The 27106-nt window shown below is 40.7% G+C and overlaps 1 protein-coding gene across 3 annotated transcripts in view; it reads left to right on the top strand.

Annotated features, from left to right (window-relative positions):
* EFR3A (EFR3 homolog A) overlaps nt 1-27106 on the top strand; it is a 1080015-nt gene that overhangs the window by 696927 nt on the left and 355982 nt on the right. For all 3 annotated transcript variants that reach the window (XM_085604916.1, XM_085604915.1, XM_085604914.1), the window contains one exon: nt 4051-4129. In XM_085604916.1, the coding sequence (XP_085461042.1) occupies nt 4051-4129 (79 nt within the window). The remainder of the gene's footprint in view (nt 1-4050; nt 4130-27106) is intronic.

Raw genomic sequence — 27106 nt, 5'->3', positions numbered from 1 at the left:
TGCATCTCTTCTGCTTCATGGCACAACCCTGAGCCACAACTGATGCTGCTTCGCTAATGCCATGGATTGGACCCATCGCAAACGCACACATTGCTGCCGCAGCCCACAACGCCTTCAGAACTGCCAGTGTGAGACGCATCCCCGGCAAGGCCCTCGAATCCTTTGTCGACAGCAGCCTCGACAACAACTCTTGACTCCCCATCGCAGCCTTGCAGCACCTCAGAACCCACGCATCTCCTTGACTGTGCGATGCATCATCCACGCTGGACTTCGCAGCACAAGCCTCATTGACTGGATCCTCGATGAAAGCGCAGACCCTTGCTTTGCATTCTCACTGCATCTCGTATCTGATGCATCGCTTCGGCTGTGCGACGCATCTTCAACGCAGATCCTCTGCAAACCAGGATTTGTTAAGCAGGCCTAACTGGGTCCCTGTAGCTGGCCCATGGTCAATTGCGGTAGGCCTGAACTTGTGATGTTGTCGCGGTCCGGCACGACTAGAGATCCACAGTTGGCACTTTGTGCTTTTTGGTACTATTTTTACTTAAAATATTTCAAATTGCATATCTCTTGTTCTACTGATTGGAATTTTGTCGTTTTGGTCTTGTTTTAATTATTAAAGAAAGTTCTATTTTTCTAACTTGGTCTAGGATCCCTTCTATGTGTTTTCACTTTATTTCTGTTTGAAGTGTTGAACAAATAGTTTACACATTGCCTCTATGTTAAGCCTGAATGCTCTGTGACAAGCTACCAGAAGGTTGAGCACAGGTTAATTTAGGGTTAGCTTGTGCCTCACCCTGGCAAGGATTGTGGTTGCTGCTTGACCAGGGCTCACACCCCAGTCAACCAACAACCCAAGTTTTCACAACTTCCTACTAATCAACTGCAGCTCACCACAGAGTTCAAATGAACAACTAGAACACTTAATTTTTTTAATCTTGCCAAAGTGAGGTACTGCTTAATTTGCCTACCCACATCTGAGTCACTTAACTGCTTCATAAGTTTAATATAGTAACATTTTGGTAGACCAATAAATATATACATTTGGTAAAAAAAAAAGAAATGTTAAAGTGAGGTTATAGTTACATTAGGTGCCAAGACCTTTACTTCTATTAAAGAAAAGCAGAAGCTCACTGGAAAAAACGGTTAGATTGATTTTAGAATTAGGTGTTGGAATTAGACAGGAGCTTATGTTAAAACCATAAAAACACTGACATTTGCCACTTATACTTTAGTGAACTAACTATAACCCCCATTATGCACTGCTTATGACGGCACATATTACATCACTCATGACATGTTAAATAACATCATTGATGACTTCGCTTATGACATTTCAGTCTGGCCAGACCCTGCATCCAGTCCGTGCCGGGTGTTGGGTTCATTGCTTAGGTACGGCAAGGCCCAGCACCCAACTCTCCGCAAGCATCCAAAGTCCACTGCACATGATCTTCAGCCATATGTAGGACAAGTTTGACACAGGGCTTAGCCTATGGCCAGGGTCTGCACCCATCCCTCGATAAGCAGCCAAACCCAACCATGCACAGATTTTGTTCATATACAGTGGAGATTGCCTTCAAGGCTTGGTGTCACACCAGATCCTGCATACAACATATAGTAGAGGTTGGGTGGTGGGCTTCCCTAAGCCCAGCCCTGTGCATGTGTCCAACTCTCACAGCGCATTGCCCGTGGCATGGGCCATGGAGGATTCACTGCAGGGCTTCACCTGTGGCCCACTCCTCCGTGACTCTCTTTACCTGAGTGAAATCAGAACAAAGACTGACTAAAGGTCTATTGTTCAGTGCCCTGCTCTCTGTAAGTAATAATGACATCAAATGGACTGGTGATTCAGTTAAGAAAGTGATACTAAATACAGTTAAAAGGCAAACAATTGGGATGGACAGGTTACTTATCTTTGTTAACATCTTTTGTGGTAGAGACTTGATCTAGCAGCAGATTCCGTACCGACCCACCCATCCTCCCTGCACTGCATACGGGTTACTAAGGTCAGGGCTGATCCCTTTCAGGGCTCTAGTTGTTGAAACACACCAATGTCGGTACCCTTTATGGCTCCCTGCTTCTGGCGTTGAAAGTCTTGAAAAGCAACTGATGGTGCCTCTGTAGGTGATGCGGACGTCATTACGGCACCGACGAATGGCATACGGAGCCGACTGACGCCACCTTCTGGCACGCAGGGGTATTGCTCAAAGATAAATCTTCTGGATCCAGTCTGACGCCTGGGAAATTCAAAGGTAAGGAACATGCAGCTAGATCATGTCTTTACCAGATATGGTGTTACCAAAGCTAAGTAACTTGTCCATCTTGATTGTGTGCTTTTTAATTGTATTTATTACTACTTTTGTACCTGAATATCCTGTCCATATGCCACATGCACGGTGTTTTGCTTACTATTTGCCACAGTTTCTGTTGACAATTGTCTTATATTTTCAGATGCATTGATTCAAATTGTGATGTACTGTCTTTACAATAATTTAATGAATCGAATCTAGGAACTAATACACAACTCTGATATCCTTTATTTATTGTCTTACATATTCTCATCTGTCAGATTGAACCACTACAAAAAATAAAATCCATGTGGAATGCTGTTTTTGCTATTTATTTAAACCTGGGTAGCAGTGGGATATTAGATCACCCTGTTTTTTTCTGGTATATTTTTTGCCATGTCATCTATGTATCAAATACACTATACTGGAAGTCTTCTAATCTTTTAGAGCTTAAACTACAAACGCTTAGTGGCCTTAACGAAAGCATGACATTTGTTTGTCACTGTGGTTCAAATGTGTAATCGTCTCCCATTAAATTGGAGAGCATACAACAATCTTAAGAAATTGATTTTCTGCAGACTTCACCTGTGGAGTCTGATTCTGTTGACTTTTACAAACTATATATTTATATTCCCCTCACTTTCCCTTCGTGTTTTTAGATTATTCTTTCTTTTTCTAACTAGTATTTTCAGTTGCCTCTGGAAGACATTCAGTTCACCCAATCACAAATGTGTTCACCTCCTCTTTAAAGCATCCAACAATTAGTGGCTTGAGTTGTATATGTGGGAAAAAGTATGCCCTGCCATACATTATAAGCATATTGCAAGTTCTTGAGGAGTTCCGTGATTATACAGATTATACGGAGTTCCTTTATAGGGTTGTGGTACTTAGAAGTGACGTGCAGTTTCCTTCTAATGTATGGCTGGTGTACTGTACTTCACCATAAGCCTTTCCACGAACTATTTAAATATTTGGTGTGGTGCTTTTTTGTATGAAAGAGGTAGGATGCTTGTAAACATGAAGAATATCATTAGAGTCTTTAGTACAAACTTAAACACACCAAAAAACAGTTGGCTATTTGCTGCAAAAGCATATTAGAATCTGTTTGATACAAAAGAGATTCAAGAAAAAACCCACTATATTTTAGGACGTATAGAAACGTGCACAGAGATGATATCGTTCTTATAAATATCTAAAGCGTGGAAAAAATAAACAAGTTGCCATAAATATCTCCTTTCAGTTTACCCTGTTCAGGAAACCCATTCTTTGTTTTTGTTTTTTAAAGTGCAGCTTTAGTTATGCTCTGTGCCGCACCTTTCCCCTCTGATGCTGACTCACGCAGCAGGCATTGTGACGTCAAAACTCAGCTGTAATAAGTTATTACAGTTGAGCGGCTACGTTATTACTTTATTACAGATGATTAAGGATGTTACAAGTCACTAATGAGGAAATTAGAAACCGGTTTTTATGCAGGGATTTCAAGCAATAATATACAGAACAATCCTAATTTATTTTGTATAATGACATATGTATTGCTATAGTCATTCAGATTTAATAATGTTTTCTGTATTTGATGTTCTCCTTGCAATACAGACCTGTGTATCCCAAAAGCTTAATAAGTGCAGCTCTTATGTTTGGTTCTTGCTTGTTTACATATTCTCTTTTTGTGCACTCCAAAATTCTTTCAAATTAAGATGATTTTTTTTTGCTTAAATTGATTTCTTTGTATTAGTTTCTTAAAGTGTGCTCATTTCTTTTGCAGACATCTGGACCATCACAAACTTTGGGAATCAAATGATTTTCCTGTGATTTGTTTTAAAATTATAATGTATTCTATACAGGTAAGTTAACATACATCAATATCATATGAACACTGAGACTGTTTAGTAATTATGTATTTCTAGTTTGTGTTTCGTTGAAAAGTAAAAGGCTTTTTATGAATATATTAGAGCATTGCTCTGCTTACTGAGATTACAAGTTGACCAATGTTCTGGTAAATCACAGTTGTTTCATCACTAGACCAGTTTGAAATCACCAATTTCTATTCCACAGTAAATTATTCAGAAAAAATATTTTTTTACCAAAAGTAGTTATATGAAAATCCCTCCTTAAAGTTTGAGTTTTAAAAAGATTTCCTTTTTGACTTAAAACCTTAGAAAAGACTGAACCTGTGTTACAGTTGCTAAATGACTAGATGATTAAAGTTTAAATGTAAGAGCTCATCTGCTGGAATTTGCGATAGTACTAACTGTGGCTCACATTTCCTGCCATGCTCTGTACACCTCAGGTAATCAGTCTTCCCCCCAAAGGGGACATTAAGACCGTTTCCCTACTAACACACCTTTTAAGTATATGGACATGGCAAAGAATTTACATTGTGGTTTGTTTGTCTTTTTAAAACTGAGGTTTTGAGTATCTTCACTCTAGTTTTTTCTACTCTAGAGACAGTAGTCAAAATCTATATTTCTATAAAACCAGGGAGAGAATATGTTGTTTATTCTTCTATCAGTAACATCATTATTGACAAAAAAGGCTAACTGAGTTCATGAACATTATGCATAATTCTACTGCAGGATAATTATCGGTTATTCAGAATGATAGAATGGATTATGATTAGGAACTGGTTATGATAATCTCAACATCTTCAGGTAAAATATACTAACAGACATCATTATGATTAGTTAGAGTATGGAGCATTTTGCAATGTAGCAAAAGCATGAAACATGCATAATCTCAAGATACTAAATTATGGTAAGCATTGGAAGTCAAAGCAGATAAAGGCAATTGTCTACATCTGCTTATCACGCATCCAGACTAATGGTTCTATGAATGCAAATTCAGACAATTGAAGGTATCAATATACAAAAAGCAGATCAAAGATTGTTTTTCAATTAAATGTATTGGTCAAAAAGCATTATCTGCTGGAAAGAGGCTAGTTCTAACAAGATGAAAGTTGTCAAGAATACATACAGTTGACTATGTATGACTACGAGTCTCTTTGAGATATTCAAAGGTCCTGATTCCGGAGTTCGGAGTTTCAGTTCCACATCTAGCCAAAAGCCTTAGCAACTGAAACAACAATTAATACACGGGGATCAGATCTCAAAATTATGAGTGAAGTATCACTACTTCTGGTCCTCAAAGTTTTACAGAGTAGTTTGAGCCCTTTCAGCCGAGGAGACTCATAGCTGGGGCAGACAAAAAGGACATGGGCAACAGTTTCTGTGCAAGCTTTACAAGCAGGACACAAGGCGCCCCCACCAGCAGCCCAAGAACTTGTGAAAGCTCTCAGGAGCAATGTACAGACCATAAATTGGTTATACAGCTTCCTGTCTAATGGTGCCGTAATAGTATCCCAATCTGGTTCCACAAAGCTGTAACCTTCGAAGTCAATAAACATCTCCTTCAATGACATACTCCAGATTATACGAGCCTCACTTTGAAAAATCCATGACCAATAGTTTGATTTGACTACATTAGGGGATGGAATGGGTTTAGAGGATGGATTGTCCCAGGGCCCCCTCAAGTCTATGGCAATTAGCAGTGCTTTAATCCGTCGGAGCCACATTATCTTGTGAAACTGATCTATCTCCATGACTTCTCTCAAAGCCGTTGCGTGGTGTTCTAGTTCGGGAGTGGACTACAACCTCCTCCAATATGAGTGGATACAATCTTACTTTAGGAGCGATTTATTTTCTCAAACAAGATGATATATCTTCACGAATGCTAGATATTGTTTCTGGAGAACTAGCAATCCGAGCCCACTTGACACTTCATTTATCATTGGAAAGTTGGATGCTACTAGTGAGGGCTGAGTCATACATATTAGTTTCAAGCCTACCACAAAAAGATTTCATCAAAAGGCATAGGGGATTGTGGACACTCTCCAGCCGCATTTTAACACCCATGTCTCCATGAGATGGACACATTCGCACGTCCAACAAAATATAATCTATGTGGCTTGAGCGTAACGTGTTCTCGAATGTATTGGCTTGTTCCTGTCGGACTCTGTTCTTCCATTGACTGTTCTTAAACCCAATTCTATAGAGAAAGCCCTAAGTTGCAGGGAGGCCTCTGTCCTTTTTTTGATTTGTGGCAACTCTAGACTTGGAATGCCCATATGTCATTCTCGTCCCTTGTAAAGTTAATATCATCACTGTCCAGGGGTTCAAAAGTTGTATTGAAATCCCCTTCTATCATAAGATATGCACAACGGTTAGTGGGCGCCAAATGGTCTTCAAGGGACAAGATAATAGTTGATTTACCACCCCATTTAACACCTCTAGCTTACACATTACAGATATCTATACTGCTGTATTTATCAGTTACCAGGCGTGTAGCCAAGGCATCCTCTATATCAAGGTTTATAGTCTGTATCTTACAGGAAAGATCAGCCTTGGTCCAAATGATTAACCCCCTTGCAGGTTGACCAACTCATCCGTGTGTTGCTAGAATGTAAAAAATGTAATTACCTGCCTTATATACTGGTTCCACAAATAATTTATGTCCGGGGTTTTTGATGGGTGTCAGACGAAATTATAGAGGAGCACTTTGGTACTTAGATCTGTGGTACCCACTGAAACATACGTCTCGCCCTCATCTGTTCAGACTATATCAGGCTTTGGGGTTTTGTTTGGGGTAAGTTATCAGGGCCACATGACCACTGTGGCATAAAGCCGGGCCAAAAATAACAGTGGGAAGTAGTCAATCATTATTCTTTGTGGGCGATGTTTCACAACCAGAGGATGTAGGGCTGTTTGAGTCTATTGGTGCATGATGCTCTGGGTGCCTATATTTAAAACATATTTTAGTAACTCATAAGTCCAGTGTGCGAGCATCATAAGCTACTAGGCTGTCAACAAGGTTCTTATTCCTTAGTGTTAGCTCAATAATATAAAATGTCAACTCTTTTAGTGAGTGCTGTGTTGCTGCGCTGATGTCCTCGCGTTTGAGAGAAGGACATCCTCTACCTTTCCATATCCAATAGGTTACCTTGTTAATCAATGTGTCCTCGCCCTCACTACATCTGGACTGGGTGAGCCTGGGGACATTAGTCATTGAAATCATGCCCGGAGTTTTGATTGTAGGACATTCTCGATAGCTAAATATTTTGACTTAGGTCAAATAGAATGGAGCTCGTTTTCGTAAGTATTTGACCTTCCTGGAAGAAAAATATTATTCAACCGTAGTGGAGTGGATATGGGCCTATCAATTGGCTGTCTCAATCTTTCTGATATACTTTTTATTGATGCAGTTAATCATACTATCTGTTTTTTAAGTCTCCCACTTCTACCCTAAGCTCTTTAATATGTTGAAAAGTGTGAGCAATCTCTCCCACGGCAGAGGATGGAATGAACTGAAGCCCACAAACCTGCTGTGCGGGTCTTGGGCTATTAAGTTTTTCTGCAAGTGGTGAGAAACCATTTGTGCAGGGAATTGAGGGAGAGGTCTGCGGATGACTTGGCTCAACATTCATTTTACAATTGAAGGTAACTTATTGTGTATAATCTGAATGTAAACCTTATGTATCAGAATACATACAATTATTCTAGTAATATTAGCAGTCATTATGCCGTCAGGTAATAGTGAATCTGCGTCTCTCCATATGCAATCAGTCTCCGTGTCTGCTGCTCAGGTCTCTCTGCCCTTCTCTCCTGGTTCCTTATGAGTGGGGAAGGGGAGTTTCTGTGCAGTCGTACAGGCTGCACTGCAAGGAAAGAACAATGTCTCAGTCAGATACCCGCCTGAAAGGCTAGCAGGTGTAGCCATCTTTGTGTCCTCCTTCTTTCCTAATCTGTTCCATGTGTGGCTGGGTGGCCATGCAATGTTAATCACGTGCACATAGCTCGTTAAACAGCCAGAGGCGCTTTAAGTCACGGGCTCTGGCCCAGGGCCACTGCTTTTGAGGGGGCCCCATATAGATCCGGCTCTGTTATCTACACATTCCTGCCCTGATGACCTTGAATGATTCTTAATCATAGATTGTTTTAAATACCATTTTCCTTTCATTTATTTTTAATATGAGTGATGTGTTGAGGCTGGCGGACATTTTGAAAAAAATGTTTTGTTTTTCAACACCATGCAACATCCATAAAAAAATGATTTTTAGATTAACTCAGGACCTCCCATATGAGAAATGGCTAACCTGGTTGAGATTATTTGTAATAATATTAGTGAGTTGCTGTTATATTACAATATTGAAAATACACATAACTATCCCTGAATATTAAATGGAAACGCATTTAGAATGTGAACCAGTGTGCCTGTGCAGTGTCAGTGACCTGGCCAAAAAGGGTATGAGACAGCTGAAATCCCAACAGGAACCCCGAAATACGTTTGGCACTGGGGCCCAAAATCCTTAAAATGTCCCTGTAAACAGCAGTATGGTAGATTCATTTCTTCTGCATTTCTGTTATTGTTAGTGCAACTAATTGCCCCCCATTTGATCAAATAAAATGGCGATCCCTCACACTCTACTCAATCTTGATTTCTGTTCAATAATATTAGCTCCCTAGGCCGTGAGCTTTGCACATACACACTCTAAAGAGAGTGTGTATGACGTGTTCATTGGTCACTTGCATTGTATTTATTATCATGAAAGCCCTGCCACGTACTTCAATAGAACCACATAGCTGGGATCCTTTTGCGGAACACAGAAAAAGCTTTGCGCAGAGACCTAACTCCCATGGTTGGTAACCCAGATAATAAGGTTAATAGCAAAGCATTTCTTTTGCCAAGTGGCGTTTTTGCTCATCCTCTGATTGCTAAGCGGATTTCTTTTAGAAGATTGTATAATGTTTGAGTACTTTTCAATAAGTGTAAACTAAAGAAAATATGATAAAAGCAGTTTTCTCTTGTGGTGGAAGAAAACCTTTCCTCCTCACGTGCATGGACATACACATACACACACACACACACACACCCACCCACACACACCATGTGCAGGGAAATGTGTGAAGTAGAGGACAAACGGACAGAGTGCATTTCAGGAAACGTCACGATTTTTTGTGGAAATATGATTACTTTTAATGTAGAACTCAATACGGTGGTTTTACTATTTCTAATTGATGTAAAACCGATGTTTGCGGCAGACTGTGCATGTTATAAGTTAAAAGAAGCATTTGCAAAACCAATAGGTCTCACCTATGTGTGAGTTATTGGCTTTGCCAATGTGTTTTAACCATGTTGTACAGCAGTGTGGCTGGGGTTCAGCATGGCTGAAGGTTAGGGGTGTGGCACGGCGCAGAGTGGCATAGAGGGAGGGAGATTGTTGTGGAGTTGAGTGGCATAGAGTAGCGTGGCGTACGGTAGAGTGGTGTAGAGGGAAGTGGCATAGAGGAGCATGGAATTGATTGGTGTGCAGTCGAGTGGCGTAGGGTAGAGCGGTATAGAGTGGAGTGGCATAGAGTAGATTGGTATAGAGTGGACTGATGTAGAGTGGAGTTGTGTGGAGTGGTGCAGAGTGGCATAGAGTAGAGTGCTGTATAGTGGAGTGGCATATAGTGTTGTGACTTAGACTGGAGTAGGTTGCTATAGAGTGATGTAGAGTAATATAGAATGGAGCGGAGTGGCTTAGAGTTGAATAGAGCAGAGTAGTGTTGAGTCGAAAGGAGTAGAGTGATGTGGAGAGACATTGCCCTTATTGCCGCATTGAACCCTGGAGCATACACGCCTAAACACGAATGGTAAAGTTCCTGACAATATTAAAAGCTTGAGTAAACTGGCCAACGTGGTAGCAAAGACCAGCTACTCTGCCACTGTCAATAACATGGCCTTACTGACTGTACACTCGTAGTTAAAAACAGCGCATAGCAGCACCACGGTGCAAAAGCCTGCAGTTGAATACAGGGACTCATCAAAGGGGCACATGTCGGAGCACTGCCACTTTAGCACATTTTGCACAGCCACAGATTTGGCCTCATTCATTCGACACTTGCAGCTGAAAATGGGATATATTTGCGCTATGAGTTGGCAACCCAGTTCAGCACTGCCTTCTGCAAAGTTCGACATGACAGTGTCTCCTATTCAAACTTTGCACTGCCACGGTTACAGCGTTATTAATTCAAAAGCATAGACCCTCTTGTTAATTCACATATTTTATGAATTCACTGAAGCGAAAGGATATGAAATTATGGTTTATTTTATACTCTTCACTGCAAGTTTTACTTCTCCATTTTTATTTCTTGGTGTTTTATTGTGTGAAAGAGTAATGGTTTTAAGTAACTTTGCACATTGGAAGTACATTTGAACTTTGAGTACAGTGGCGTAGAGTAGTACAGTGTTGGGGTTGGGTGTAAGTAATTAAAGCATCAATAGCGGCAGCAGATAGGATAAAAGCAACATAAATAAGAAGCTGTATGCCTGTGTTAAAAGTAAGAAACACATTGCGCATTCAGGAATAGTACCAAAACACATATTCCCTCCTTCCCCCCAAAAAAAGTATGTTTCAAAAAGACGAGGAAGAACACGTGTACTTGGTCCTTGTTCCAGGGAGGAGCTAACACAAGAAAATTAGTGAAGCCTATGGGACCTAAGAAATCGGAAGATTGCAATGAGAGTGACAACGAAAACAAGTAATTGTATGCTGTGGGCGTATGTAAGCCCAGTGAAGGCTAAACAATACGTCTCTCAGCTCAGCACATGCGCTGTGTAGGAGAGACCTAAAAACTTCTGTCTTACCTCACTGGGTTACTTTATATGCTGTCGCTTGCAGGTCGCTAATGCCTAGGAAAATAGGTTAATATATTTACTGCAAAGAACTGTAATTAACTTGTTGGTTACTGGTTCTAATGGCAATAAGAGCATTTAGGGTTGTATTACAAGTTGGTCAGTCATTGAAGGTGGTGATTTCAGGGCGAGAGACGCCAAGAGCTGCCCATTGTGGATTTCTGGGCTCCGGATCGGGGAAGACATGCAGGGCCCAGATTTACATGGACCATTTGTTATCACTGACTCCAGGCCTGTTCCCGCGCAGGTGTTCTTCCAACAGTAGGAAGTTGTACATGGAGACCCATTAGATTCCTGCACACAGTATATCATTTAATTAGGAAAGAGTCTCAAAGAACAAGGATAGACCCGACAGGATAGGAGGTGGTCTAGCCATAATCTTCAAAAACGAACTTCAGCTCTCCCTTGTTAACAACGCCGTACACTCCACTTTCGAATACCTTGAAGCTGAACTAAAAGTACAAGGTTCCCTCCCAATTCGTCTACATAATATCTAACACCCTCCCGGAGATCCTCATTCCTTCGTTGATGAATTATCCGACCTTCTGACACAATCCTCAATTTCCAACTCTAAAAATCTCTTTCTTGGTGATCTCAACCTCCATTGGTACGATGCTGATCATCCCACAACCACCCTCCTCACCAATCTTCTTGAGATTAACGACCTAACACAACTATGCGTGTCCCCAACCCACACCAAAGGAGCCATCCTGGACGCTATTATTACCAATAAGGATTTGGCCTTCCTGACCAATATCGTCCCCATTGACTGGTCTCACCGCCATCTCCTACTATTCACCATTGCTTCCACGGCACCACTCCCCCCCGCAATAATCACTGAGCTGGAGAAATTGACCAGAAACCTAAATCTAATCTTCCCTGGTGAACTTGAGTCTAAACTTCAAGATCAACTTCTCCTCATCCCTCACATAACACAAATGAGCTTACTGAACACTTTAATAAAGCAGTCACAGATGCTTTAGACCAAATGGACCGCCCAAATTGAAAAATGAAAGAAATATTCCTTCGAAATCATGGTTCAACTCAGAGCTTAACAATGAAAGACCCTCACTTGGACTGGTGGAAAGAACATGGAGGCAGCATCCCTCTCCCTCACATCTTGCACTACTCAGATTAGCTAGAGCAACATACAAGAAACACATTTTTAACGAAAAGGCATCCTTCTTCCGTATACAACTCGAGCGGGCAAACCACAGACCCAGAGAACTGTTCAACATCATTCGTAGCCAAACATCCTCTGCACCTCCAAATCCGTTGGCCTCGACTGCTAGATGTGAAGAAATTGCTCACTTCTTCTTGGAAAAAAAATCGCCAAAATAGAGCAATCCTTCTTCTCAACCCAGATCCCAACCAACTCCCAACACACTCCTTACATCATTTCAAAAACTCATACCACATTCCCCACACACCCTGTCCCATCTCACACTTACCCACTACATCACCACACCCTTACTACTCCTCACACACACTACGATACCTCCCCTAAACAACTCCTCACGCTTACCCACAACCACACCTCTTGAAACCATCCACCCTTACAACTAAATACCAATGCCTCCTGGCATAAGTTCCACCCTGTAACTGAGCGCAAAGTTTTTAACATCATTGCTAAACTAAAACCGTCCTCCCATACGAAAGACCCTCTCCCTTCTAACCTTGTCCAAGACTTAAAACACATCATAGCCCCATCTTGGACGACAATCATCAACAGCTCCCTTGCCACTGGATGTGTCCCTATCTCCCTTCAAGTTGGACAAATCACTCCCATTATTAAAAACCCTAAGGCCGACCCCAAAGACCTAAACAATCTCCGCCCCATCTCTAACCTCCCCCTTCTTTCCAAAGCCCTCAAAAATGTGTGCTGCTCCAATTGGATAAACACATCGAAAATTTTAACTTACTCGGCCCCCTACAATCAGGCTTCAGGAAAGGATGCAGCAGAGAAACTGACATGCTTAACATTGTTGATGAAATCCACCACCCCCTTGACAATGGCGAGACCTGCCTACTTATCCTCCTTGCTCTCTCCACAGCGTTTGATACAGTTAACCACTCTGTCCTACTTAATGTTCTAGAGATCGCTTCGGCCTCAATGGTACCTCCTATCTCCAACACCGAACACAGCAAATCAAAATTCAAGACTGCTTATCAAACCCCCCTTCAGTCTCCCTAGAAGTACCACAGGGTTCTATTCTTTCCCCCTCTCTCTTTAACCTCTTTATGGAACCCCTCACCCTCATTCTAAAACGAGCAGGAATCAACTACCTCCTCTATTCGGATGATACTCTACTATAAGATCAAAACCCATGCAGACATCCTACACCTTAACAACACCCTCACTAAGATTCAATCCTGGATCCAACTAGATCATCTCAAACTCAAACCCAAAAAAACTGAAATCATTCTCTTCTCCCCTAAAAACAACCCTCTCCCCCTTCAAATCTGGTTATCCAATCTTAATGCCCTCAACTTCTCTCTCTCCTTGTCCAACTCAGTAAAATCCCTTGGTATCGCCATCGATAATAGCCTAACTCTCAATGTGCACATTAAAAACTCTGCTAAAGGAGCCCTCTTCACCCTCCGTCATCTCAAGAACATTAAGCCCTTTATCCCTACTGATGACTTTAAATTAGTAGTCCAATCACTGGTCCTTTCACGAATTGACTACGGCAACGCCATCCTCACCGGAATCCCCAAGGTCCCCCGAACGCCACTCAAATCGGTGCTCAACCTCGCAGCCAGGCTCATCACCGACTGCAAATGCTTCGACCACATCTCCCCAGCCCTCCAAACCCTTAAATGGCTCCCCATCGAAGGAAGATTCGCCTTCAAAACTGCTTGCATTACACACAAAGTCCTCCACCAAAATACACCACCATACCTCGACAATAAATTCTGCAAAGCGGGCCGCACGCGACCCATGAGAAGGTCCAACGCTCTCCTCCTAGTCCTACCCTCGCTAAAAAAGAAATCCACACAATCCTGCTCCTTCTCCGGTAATGCCCCAAATATCTGGAATGCCCACCCTAAAGACCTGTGATGCAACTCTTCCTACATCAGCTTTAAAAATGCACCTCCTCAACAAATATTGGGGGTCTTAACCAGCACCCTGAATTCGTCCTCCCCCCTTCCACTTTTCTGGTCCCCCCCTACCATCTTACTGCCTGACTCTCCCCTCCCCCCTCCCTCTACATCACACGTGCTCCGCTCTGCCCCCCCACTGCTCTCATCCGCTCCCTCTCCTAGTCCTACCCATCCCCTCACACTCCGCCCTCTCCTACCAAATTCTTCTCATCTGCTACTCTCCCCCTTTTTCACGTCTAAATTCCTTCTACCTGCTGCCCTTTATGGCTTTCACCATCACATGCTTTTATACAAAATCTGATCTCCCATTTCCATGTCATACATGTATATAGCTCTTGCTCTATCTATCTGTTTTATTTGATATGTATAAATCCAAGTTGTTTCTTTATTTTTTTGTTTATTTGTTCGGACTCCATATTATTGTATTATTGTTTTAAACAATTACCAGCCTCTTACTCATGTAAAGCACTCTGATACCTCTGGGTCTAGCCAGCGCTATATAAAACCTCTAAAATAAAAAATAAAAAAAGGATATCACTCCGCATGACTTGTAATGGGGATCAAAGATGCTTAATGCATTTGACAGTGCTGCGTGTAAGTTTTCAACCAATGGGTAAAGATAACTTTGTAGAGTTATGTACAGTAGCATTTATCATGATTCCAGCCCTGACTCCGTGGCCATATCCCCACATTATCTTTTAAGTGTCTTAGAATACTGTGTGGATAGGTCAACTTTACTTATTATTAGTCATAAGACTTGCGCCTCAGTTTGTTCTGGAATGTTTACATATCAGCAAGTGTTTTTTTTTTTTTTGTAACCATGGCTATTTAAAGAAGCCTTGCTGCCATGCAAACAGGAGATAGGAATAAGTTGGTTGCCAAGTAACAGTTCCAAGGAGCAGCTGAGAAGCTAATATGCATTTGTTTTATTCTTTTTGAGTTTGTATTTCTCTCTACGTCATTATCAGTCGAAACAGAAAACAAATTGTATCCATTAATAACTTGGCATTAGTATAGAAGTTCATTTATAAGATTAGACGTTATGTAAATCCTTCCTAAAGATTTGAACAAAACAGTTTTCTATTAGTTTTTACCCATATGGTCACTTCGTTCCTTTTTTGTGCCGCTTAAAATGAGCGAGTGATGGGCAGCCGTACTATTTTAACGAGGGCAATTTCTATATTCACCTCAAGGAATTCGGTAGCCATAAGTAATTGATTACCACGCTCTCCTACTGCTGTGGTGCTATAGACCAACAAGTAGCACGCCCTTGGCATGAATTAAAACATGCTTGTAAACAGAAAAAGAAGCAGATTCGTACAGTCTTTATTTCTCCAACAACCCTATTCCCGGTTAAAGGAGACATATATAGTCTGATTAAACGCTGTGCCCTTCGCATAGATAACAATCAACCCAAGAAAATCTACATTCGTCATGAATTCAAAAATAAATTCAATTAACAAATCATGAAATTAAATTGTGTGCTTGTTTAGTTCTTCATATCAAAATGCAGTGCATTTAAATGTTTTTAGGCATTCCATGAAAATTTTCAACATAAACACAACATTTGACATATAGCAGTTATACACTAAGAATACTAAAAGAAAACCCAAAGTCATTACAAATAACAAAACAATATTGATTCTGACAAAAAAGGACTGGCAATTCTCTTCCTATTCTGCTTGTGTCCAGAGATTTCCAGGAAAGATTTATGTCACAAGCTTAAAAAATATATTTCTCTACTTGTTTTGTAACAATCAAAGATATCCCTGAGAAGGGGGGGGGGGAAGATGTTTAAGAAGCTATTATCACATTGAAGAATAAAAAAGTTAATTGTCAGTTCCCTATAGAAGAGTTTTTTGGTCTCGCATAGAGCAGCACATGCGTTGCCCCTACGAGGCATCAAGTAATCAGCATTACTAGTTAAACTCCACCCATTGCATTTCTCTTTGCTTCGTCACTTACCATTGGTGAAATCTGTCATTGCTCTTCTTAACGTGCTCTTTGTTGGCTGGTGGTCCGTCACATCATTTCCGTTTTCTTCCGTTTCTGGCAGAAGCAGCATCGATCAACTACTGTTAACTTGCGCTGCTGGGCGATAGCTTTTAATGTAGGCACTACTTTTTTTCCCCATGGCCCCTCGTTCCTTGTTGTTCTCTGAAAGGAGGCAGGGGTAGGCTCGAGAAGATGCTGTATATGAGCATGCACTGTGACATGAGAGGTGCAGCGCTTTCTCTGGTGATGCTTTTCATCAGAACCACACGTTGTGTCAGAGGTTACAAATGAGGCGCTAGAATCCTATTCAAACACGTATGTGTTCAGACATTCTTTTGGGGGGTGTTACGTAGCATTTTGTTATGGATAATGCTATGATAACTTTGTATACGCACGTTTGGGGTTTCTAAGCTCTAAAAAGTGTCCCTCGATGTAATGGTAGTTTAGCTACAGCGGGTGCGGGGATGGACTGTGTGATTTCCAGATCACATCCGATGTCAGCAGCGAGCGCTTAACGAGATTAAGGACCTTCTAGCCAAATAACTGCTACGATGTGTTCTACTGGAGCAGGGAAGGAAAAGGTCTCCGTCTCTTGTTTCCTGCCCAGACGAGACTAAGAGGGTGTCCGCTTCTGCTCTGCCGCTGGCAGCTGCCCCTTCCACCCCCCTCTTTCTTACTCTTATTCCCTCCGTCCGTCTAACTCCTCCTCACTTACAGAAAACCGTGACTCAAGAAATGGTTCTCACCCTCTCTTTCTTCCTGTCGTTCATTTGTTCCCCAGTGAAATAGATGCAAAAACAAAAACAACTTTTGCTGGAAATGCCGTTTTTGACAATTTTCTATTCCAAAGTGCAGCCTCGGAAATAAAAAATTAATAATATGAAAAATCAATAATTAAATAAAGCAAGACGGAGTGTTCTTAAAGTGGCCAGATTGGTTTTATTCAAACCCCAAAAACATTAGCGTCACTTTACCGAGTTTGCCAGTGAAGCACTGTTCCCTGCGGGGAAGTGCGCCAAACCTGGAGGTACTGCAATACCTGGTTGATGGGTGGATTGGAAAACAAAATGTGTAGGGCGGCTTTGTGTTCACGAATGTGGTCTTTTTAAATCATACTGCTTACATTTTGTAAGCATATAAGCAGTGGGCATTGAAATGGGTCCTTTCTGGGCCCTGTAGTTTTCAGGCAAAAATACGTGTTGATTTCTGCATAAATGTAAAAGCGTTAAGTTCACCATGTTGTTTCTGCTTACATTTCACATGCTTTATTTAATCTTTCATTCCCTATGAGTGTTTGCTTTTTCCAGGATGTTGTTCCTTTTTCCTTTAGGCAGCATATTGCTCTTGCCTAGTGCGTAATTGGAATTGAGTCGCATCCAGTTGTTTATAGCAGGTCAAATTGGATTGTAGTTGAAGGCAGTGTGAATTTCTCTCAGTGGGGCGGTATGGTGTTCAGTGAGGCAGCGGATGTAGCACTGGGGGCAGAGCTGCCGAATTTAGAACTAGGGAACCAGGTTCAGCCTTCATGAACAGTCCCCCAGACCACTCTCCTGAGGGAGCACATTCCCATGCTAGACCTTAGAAAGCCCCGCAAAACCGGAAGAGCCCTGGTGTCTTAGCACCAGCAGGTGGACCCTAGCAGTGGCAAGTGTGGCTTCACCTTGAAGGCTTGCCCACCACAATCCATACTGAAGTTCATCTCAAGTCTTGTGGGCAGGCCTACGAAGTAGCAGACCCTAGAGCAACAGTGACTCTGTCACTGAGGTCACAGGACCCCTGAGAAGAGCTGTCTCTAGGGCGGTGCGACTGGTGTGACTCCAACGGATGCTGACTGAGTGGGGGCATTGTAAATTATGGTTTTAAAAGCACTTGCTGCCTCCTTCCTGGCCTACAGCAATTTTCGGCAATAATAAAAATGTCATGATAACTCCAGTGAATAAACTACTTTCTAGAGCGAGATCGGAGTTTTGTCTAGTGGAAGTTTTGACTCATGGAAAGATAGCGCAGAGGGTTAATGTGCCTGCTGCAAAGAAAATGTACCATGCCCATCACAAAGTGCACATATTTAAAATAGGTCAGTGGGTTACTGCTTTTGTCAGTAAGATCCTTTTGCTACTTGCAGTTTATAAGTTAAAATTCTAACAAAGAACAGTGAGCTATTAACTTTCATCTAAGAGCTGCATACAAACTGCAAGGTATAAACTAGAGCTTTATGGTTTTTTCCCTAAGCCTTTGATTATCCTAATGTTGCAAAAAGTGTTCATTTGGATAGAAATCAATAATGATTATTAAAGAGAACCCCCAATCATGGTATTAAGTTATAAATTCTGAGTTTGTGTTTCTCCAGATCAATCAATATTAAACTATATTGCCTACTAATATGGTTGTCATGTGACTCCTACACCTTGTAGTCCTTTGTCTTATGTATCATTTACTATACAGTGATTTACACACAAAAAATTGATTGTCTCTGTGTATATTGCTGACAACAGAAACTCCATGACTCTGAAACAAATAGCTTGTGCTTCCACTTTTAAGCATATATGGGACATTCTGTGATTAGAAACATACCCCACTGTGTGAATTTATTTTAATATCAATAACTCATATTAATCGTTAAATAATCATGTTTAGCCATTGGTTGTATTACATAACATAATAAGTTGTAACTGGTCAGTGAAATGCCAAACAAATACTAAAGATTGGGATGTTTTGCCAATCCTGGCTACACCTCTAACTCCGCCCACTGATCCAATCCTCAGGTTATTCCCGCCCTCTGATTCTCCGCCCACAGTTCTCCTACTTTTTTTTCCCCACTTCGACCACTGGTTCTACACCTTTAGATACCCGGGACACCACGACCAGTGTGTGGAAAGGCGATGACCCTATTTGCGCCGTAACAATTTCACCAACACGGGCTTCAGCGTCCCTTCCTCTCCAAAACATCCACCCACCCTGTAGTAGACTAGTATTGTAGGTCTTGCTGCTCAGCCAGAGTGGAATGTTGGTGCATGGTTAGAATGCAGTGTTGGAATGCCTGAGTGGGAGAATCAGTTGAGGACGGGCTGAGCAGCAAGTGGGCTGCTCCTGGTGGGGCCCCCCTTGATACTTATCTTATTTCATCTGGCGACGATCCGGAAGAACCTGCCTGTGCTGCCTTAACAGACGGAAACAGAAAACTGAAATTACCTAAGGTAAAGCACCTATCTTGAAACGGTAATCTACATTCTTAAAAACCTGACACCAGGGGCCCCACCAGTGACCAACATCGGTCGCCCGCTGAAATGTGTCAGGACTCGTGACTCTTCCTGCTACCTTCCTCACCTGCAGTTTGCCAGTTTGCCAGTTCCTGGGTTATCAGTCACTCTCCCGTGAAGCCAGGATCAGTATGAGAGCTATCTGAGGAGAATTCAACAGATATTGAAAACCGGAGCTCTAGGAAAGTTCAACTGGTATAGAGAACTGGCAGGCATGAAAACGATCTCTACGTTTTGACAGGTCAGAGTGCTTTGTAATTTATTTGTCACTTGCAGGAGTGAATAGATGGACGCTGCCACCTACTGGAAGTAAAAAGAACTTTGATATTCCTGAAAATGTATCCCCGTACTCCTTGTACAAGTACTGTTTGATCGATTCGAGGAGTGAGACTGCCTAATTTAGTTTGCTGTGGTTTAGCACCCGGGTGAACAGTTCGTCTGTGTATGCTGTTTGGGCACTTTTGAAGTTGCTTTTGGGTTTTCCCAGCGTTGACCGTGGGTACTTTAGTTAGCTCTTTTATTTTTACGCATCGCTGTGGAGCACCCTAAGGCTGTTAAACCGCCGTCTCAGTTTATATTTAGCACGAGCTATACTCCGTGTGCTCGAGCTCACCTGCGTCTCCTCGCGAGGCGTTTCTTCTTCCATTATGATCAGAGCTGCTCCTGGACGCCTGTGTGCACTGACACACCGTCAGCCACCTGGGGCAACGTCAAGAAGCGTGCCGCCATATTGTGTTTCCACCGGAGCTCTACATTTTAGCCACGCTTTCTTCCACTGTTCACCAAGTAGCGCTGCTTCTGCCAACCACGATTGTTTTCCGTTTTGGGGGACAATAAAGTTTTTTTTCAGTGCAGCACTAGGACATTGTACTCTAGTCTTTAAAAGACCTGCCTGGTCAAATGCTCTGGTGAGTTACGCCTTTTTGATGCCAAGATCTAGTTGTGTCACAGCATGGAGGTGAAGTGATTTCATAAATCACCTAGGATACCCAATGCCAATTTCAGGATATGGCCAGTCTCGCTTATTTTCTGCAAGCAAATATATCCATCTTGAGCAACGTTTCGTCCCTTCATCAGAACGCCTAATTCGTACTTCTGTAATGAATTAATATTCATCATTACTTTGATGTACTGGTCATCGGCTAATCCTCTAAGGAAAAATTTTATTCTTTCTAGTATTGGTGTCGTTATTATCATTAGCTTTCAGGCCCATCTAAATAGTTCATCCAACCATTCATTCATTTGTGTGACATATTTATTTTATTTATAAAAAAAAAAAAGAATAGAAGTTATTTATTTTAAAATTGCTGCAATATGTTCCATTTAGTTGATCTAGCAGTCTTTATGGACAAGGGTTTCGTATAGATATTGATCTGTTACATGTTTCCTGAAGGGAACTTTTTATTAGTTTAGGTATACGAGTGAATAACCTGCAGTCTGTAACAAAATGTTTCATTATTTGAGGTATGCATTGCCAACAAAGTTTGTTGGTTCACAACGTGTAATTTTTTCTCTTCGGTAATTTATCTGTTACAAGTTCCAGATGGGAATGTTCATTAGTTTAGGTTTATATATAGCCTACTACAGCCAGTAACAGAGTTTCTATGGTATGCATTTTACTCATTTGCACAGAAATATTTTCATTATTGAAGTATGCACTGGTTCATAACGTGGAATTTTTCCCATAGCTAATTAATCTGTTACAAGTTCCTAATGGGAATTTTCATTAGTTTAAGTTTATGTATAGATAGCCTTTTAAATTCAGCCAGTAACAGAATTTTCATGGTACGCATGCATTGCCTGTGTCATTTCACTTGTATGTGGAAATGTCACATAAATTATTACTGTACGTTATTTAATTTAACTGCTTGATTATAATTTTCATTTATTAAGGTACACACTGTAATAGCCTTCGGCTATGTGGTTTTCCACCGCTACGTGGATTTCTCACCTATTTTTTTTTTTGGCATTATTGTGTATCGCTCACAGTGCTTTCTTCGCATGTTTAGTTAAGGGGTTGCCATTTAGTCATGTATACGGTGATATCCACTTTTGCGTGGATAGGTCACTTTCAGGTATACATTTTGTAAGCCTACTGGCTTTGTTATACTCACTTGTACGTGTAGATATCACCTGCTGTGTTTCTACTTCTTATTTCTTTACTTTACTGGATTTAATCATCCACTGTGTGTAGAATCTATGTCTTCTTTAATTTTGTGGCAGTGTGTGGTTTTCACTTCTTCTCTTGGTTCTGGTACATGATTCCACACCTTTTTCTGTCACGTTGGACTTATTTTTAGTTCAACAGGGTGCTGTTTTCACCCTTCTTAATATATTTTTCTTCACAGTCTTTCCTTATATTCTTATGAATTGCTTGATCTTTCCTACCTTTTTTCTACCATTTGCTATTTCTATCCTTCATTTGCTCCGTTAATGGGGATGAGGCATGCTATGTCTTTTGCTCTTAATTAATGCAATGTATTTTCTTTTATGAATTATTGCATGTCTTTTTAATTTAGATGCATTGTTTGCAATTTTACCCCTATGTTGATTCATATTGCACTGTACTTACAAAATTCTTTTGTTTCTGTTAAAAGGGGGAAGGTGATGTAGTAGACTAGTATTGTAGGTCTTGCTGCTCAGCCAGAGTGGAATGTTCGTGCATGGTTAGAATGCAGTGTTGGAATGCCTGAGTGGGAGAATCAGTTGAGGACGGGCTGAGCAGCAAGTGCGCTGCTCCTGGTGGGGCCCCCCTTGATACTTATCTGATCAATAAAGCAGTCTTCATATGCTACACCTTGTCAACTTCCAATTATTTCATCTTATTTCACTCCCCCGCTAAATTCCTTGAATTCCTGCATTCTCCTCTCTGTTTTTGTTTCTCGGAGGTTAGTCCCCTCTTTTTGTCTGCCAAAATCACAGGCAGATAACTAAACATTCACAGCTTGTCCATACCTCAAAAACATTCGCACACATAGTCCAACACTATATACACACACACACACACCCCTCCACATTCCACCTAGACCCGCATGCCTCTAACACACATACAAACCCATGTCACATAAGAGTGAACACATTTCACACAGACATCTTTTCCACATATTACACACATCCTACGGGAAAACCCTCACAACTTTTACACACACCAACACACTTTACTACATTCCACTACACCCCTCACATATAAAAAGCACAGCACTCATATGCACAGGCCACAGATTCATCACAAGTAGACCTGAGTATACTGGCAAATAATTAATACAGTTTCACAACTAAGGGGCATGATTCCAAATTACAATGGCCATCCGTCCAGTGATCTCATAATGGGGCTAAAATTCCAAGCAGACATCATCAAACAAAGGAACATTTTACAATGATTTTTGCTACAGATTGCTTGTGATGCAAAACAGGACAAATAGAACTGTTCTTTTTGCTTCCTTGGATGTATGTGTTTATGTGCTGGTAGTTGTATAGCGCAAACTTAGCTCAAGAGCAACAGAACAGTGTGCCCCCCGGGATTGCAATAATTGGGAGAAGGTCAAATGTGTGCACTGTCAGGTCAGCAGAGGTGCTCTTTGAAGATGTGTGTCTTCAGCTTTTTTTTTTTTTTTTAAATGTAGCAGAGTTGGTACTGATAGGATATCAACAAGCATTTACAATGCAATAGGTCTCGCGAGTTTAAGCTATTGCCATTGTAAATGACAAAGCCTTTTATTTATGTTTTAAATTCGAAAATAAAAATAAAAGGCATTGTTATTTGCAATGTCAATGCTCAAAGTAGCGTATATTTTCAAAACCAACACAAAGATAAAAGGTTTGTAATTTACAATGCCAATAGCTCAAAATTTTGCAAATGCGAGACCTATTGCATTGCAAATGCTTGTTTATGTTTGTATGGGAGACACTCCTCCACATGCCATAAATTATCCCCAATCCGCTTCGACCTCTATTGCAGTGGGATGCGGTTTGTATGAGGTCATCATCAGGGCTTTTTATCCAGCTGTGACTAGATACTAAATAGTGAAAGAAAAATTATTTTTGAAATTAATTCAATTTAGGGAATAATTTAAAAGGGAGTTCTTAAAGGTAGTTTAAATTAGTGATCGTGTATACCCACTAGTCTATTTAGAATGTATTGCCGTTTTGAGATTGACTTTGTTTTTCAGACCTGCAACACTGGGACAAAGGGAAAAAATGTAGGGTGGGTGTGTAAGGATCTCATTGACATCTAAGTCTTCAAAAACCATCACCTGTGGTGGAGTTACTTAAGAGAGCTCACTCTCATGATCCCGCCCCATAAGCCATACAGGATCAAATACTGTTAGTGTTGCATCACATACATAGCAGCAGTTTTATCTGCAAATACCATAGAATTATTCACAAGTTTTCAACATGTCTGCTATCACCTTATGTGAAACCGAGAGGCTTGAGAGTGAAGGGAGGAAAAGACATCTGACACCCATCAATATGGTGATGGTGCTTGTCTAAACGCTCTGCTTTTCTTGTGTAGTGCCTAATATGTAAAGCAATACGTTTCCAAAATGTATCCTAAAAGGCGCCTGAATAAAAGTAATTCACCTTCCTATTGTATTGCTCTGGGTTCAGCGTAAAACCCCTTCCTATTTCTCAGTGAGATTGCACTGTAAAAATTCCTCAATGCTGTATTTGCCACTAAATTACAGCACACAAAAGTCCTTCCACTGTATTTAATGGTGTAGGCATTAAAAAATGTTAGTTATAAACAGTGGAACTACTTCATAGGTGGGTTAGCTCAACTGCTACCCAATGAAATGGCCATAAAGAATATGATCTAGAAAGTGGCGGAGCCGGAGCCCCATGGTAAAATTAATGTTGGACCCAAACATAGCACCTAAGTACATCCCTTTGACACTTCAACATCATGGTCTAAGGCTTTCTCAGGGAAGTTGGGTATGTCAGAAACTCAAAATTCTGCAAAGCTCAATATCACCTAAAAAAGATCTATGACTAAATATTCAAATAAATTTAAAAATGTGGTCAATGAGGGAATGAACTAAAAATCGGGTACCTCAGTGGTGAACAGCATAAATCATTTTCTGTTTTATTTGTCTTTGTGCACACTGCAGCAAATGTATTGTGAACACAGTGTGGAACCCATTTCTATTGTATTTGTGAAAGCCCTTCTTATTGTGTCTGAGTCCCCAATGTAAAACCACTTACTAGTATATTTGTCATAGAATTATAGCATGTGAAGCCCCTTGCTGCTTCATTTGATATGGGCCGTGTTAACAATACCTCAAGCAGTTATGAATAATGAAACTAATTCATAGGTGGAATAACACAACTGTCTACTCTCCAAATTCCTGGAGAGAAGAAATGCGGTATACAAATGGAGCTAAAGTCTGTCTCGATACTGTTCTTGAAGCTCTTTTTTGATCACAGGCACACAGCTAAAACTGTTTCCATAGAGACCCCAAAAATTCTATGTCAACCCCAGTTTACCAATCGAATCGGACTTCGCATCACTCTTTCAAGTGATTACCTTGTTTAGCTTGCAATTTCTTATGATCCCTATTTTTGTTGATCTATTAAAGTTTACTTTCTTTTGTTTAGGACTCATCTGGAACCAATTCGAGTAGGTTGGAACAAAAAAACAAAATCAGATTGCTAATTTGAATGAGAAGCCATTCCACTCTCCACCACACAGACAAACGCAATCCTGGGTTTTAGGAGGGTCTATTACCCCTTATTAAATTTGTTTGGCCTCTAAAAATTACCACAACTACACACACACCACCGAAAACTCCACTCAATAGTAGCCTAGCAGCATATGTGCAGAAATCATCTTTGCCATTCTTTCTTTGATTACCAGTTCCAACCAAATCACTTTATTGTTAATTTTTCTGGATTGGCAAATCGTTCATTGTACTCTTTTCACAGTTGTTACTAAGCTCAGTCCAATGTGGGACATAGTATTTTCTGTCCTTTATATTCTATTATGAATAATCCTGCATTCCTTCAGCTAACATATATCCCTATGGCCATTTTTATGCTCTGGCTCTTCAGCACTGTATTCCCGAGGTGAAGCACCCTTGCAGAGCCAACATCGAACTGCCCCCTGCCACCCCGCCTTCAACATACCTATCCATGTAACTCCAGCACATATCACCATGCTCTGCAGACTAAAGTATTCTTTCAAATCTTCGGTGAAATACTACACTCTGTTGTTTGTGGGCGACGCATGATAGGCTTATGTCACATCTTACGGTGCTCTTCTGTAGTGTGGCTCTGGAAAATAGTGTTCTTTATACCAAAAAGAAAAAAAGATAACATTCATTTACTCAGACACCACTCCATGTAATGTCAAGCAGCCCCGCGACAGCGACATGGGTAAGTGGCAGAGAGGCATTGTGGGCGTCTAGAAAAGTGAATGGCTCGGAAAGTTCCTTTAGTGAGTCATTGAAAGGGATTTGTGAATGAAGTGTCAGTTCTCACGGCAGTTCTGAATGGATAAACAGCATGAGGTTAACCTAATTGAAAACTGCAATCGAATTGAATGCACACGAGCTAATTCTGTTCAGAACATTTTTGAAATCCCCAGAAAAGGGAATAACATATGGCAATGTTGAATTTTCAAACAATTTTAAATTGCGTGATGAAATGAGACTATCCAAAATGTGTTAGTAATAGTGGATCAGGTTGTCTGTGATAAGTTTGTTTTTCCACCTCAATATTCTCAGCAAAAATGGACTAGACATCTCTCGTTTAAACTGTCAGTATATGCCGTTTAATTGCTGACGAGGAAAGTTTATCTGGTGTCTTATTTAATTATTGTTTTATTTTTTGTATGTATTTCATTTGTTTGATTTGAGCCAACAAGGTACACAAACATTACAATTATTTTTACATAAGATAAAACCAAAGCACACTCACATAGTCAATCAGACTTTCACATCTCTAAACTCGGATAAAACGCCAATTGCTTCCTTTAGTATAAAGTGACTGTGTGCATATATTATAAATTAAATAAAGTAATCAAAATGCAATTTAACACTGTAGAAATCGTGACAACATCGAAAAGCATGATCACACCAATATAGCATTAAAGGTTTAAGATACCACAGGATTTGTATCACATATCCTATTTTATCGCCACTGAAACTAAACATTAATATAATTAAACTCATCCTCTTGGCCCATCCTATAACATATTTTGATGTTACTACATTCCAGTATTAGAAATAATGAGTCTTGGGTTGGCCGTATATGAAGATCTCTAAAAACCGGTAATAACATTTTCCTTTTTGTACATTTAAAAGCACTACAGAAATTTAAAATATGACATAAAGTTAAAGTGCACTGTGCACAGTACGGACAGAGAGCCTTTATTTGATGCTCCTTGTTTGAGATCACAGTGCTGTATTTCCACTTTAAGATTGACGGTACTTGACCAATGCTCAACTTCAACATCCAACGTCAAATATTTTTGCTTTTATAGCTTTCAAATACTGTTTTAGCTTACCTTTATAATTTGTGCGCTGTAAGTGTACTGCCTGTGGTCTCTTCCTGCAAATGTTTGTATCCAATTGCGAGTAGTGTTTTTTAGCATATTTGTTATCTTATTTTTACTAACGGTCAGTTACTGTTCAACATGGGTAAAGGTTAAGAGCATATTCAAGGCCTGCAATGTATTACATAGGTTTGTCGTCCCAACGGGTTGCGTACCTCAATTGTAGCTGGCATTTTAGCAAA

This window comes from Triturus cristatus, chromosome 5_1, assembly GCF_964204655.1.
Source record: "Triturus cristatus chromosome 5_1, aTriCri1.1, whole genome shotgun sequence".
Taxonomy (NCBI): Eukaryota; Metazoa; Chordata; class Amphibia; order Caudata; family Salamandridae; genus Triturus; species Triturus cristatus.
The sequence above is the reverse complement of the archived record's forward strand: the minus strand, read 5'-3'. Positions and strand labels throughout refer to the sequence as shown.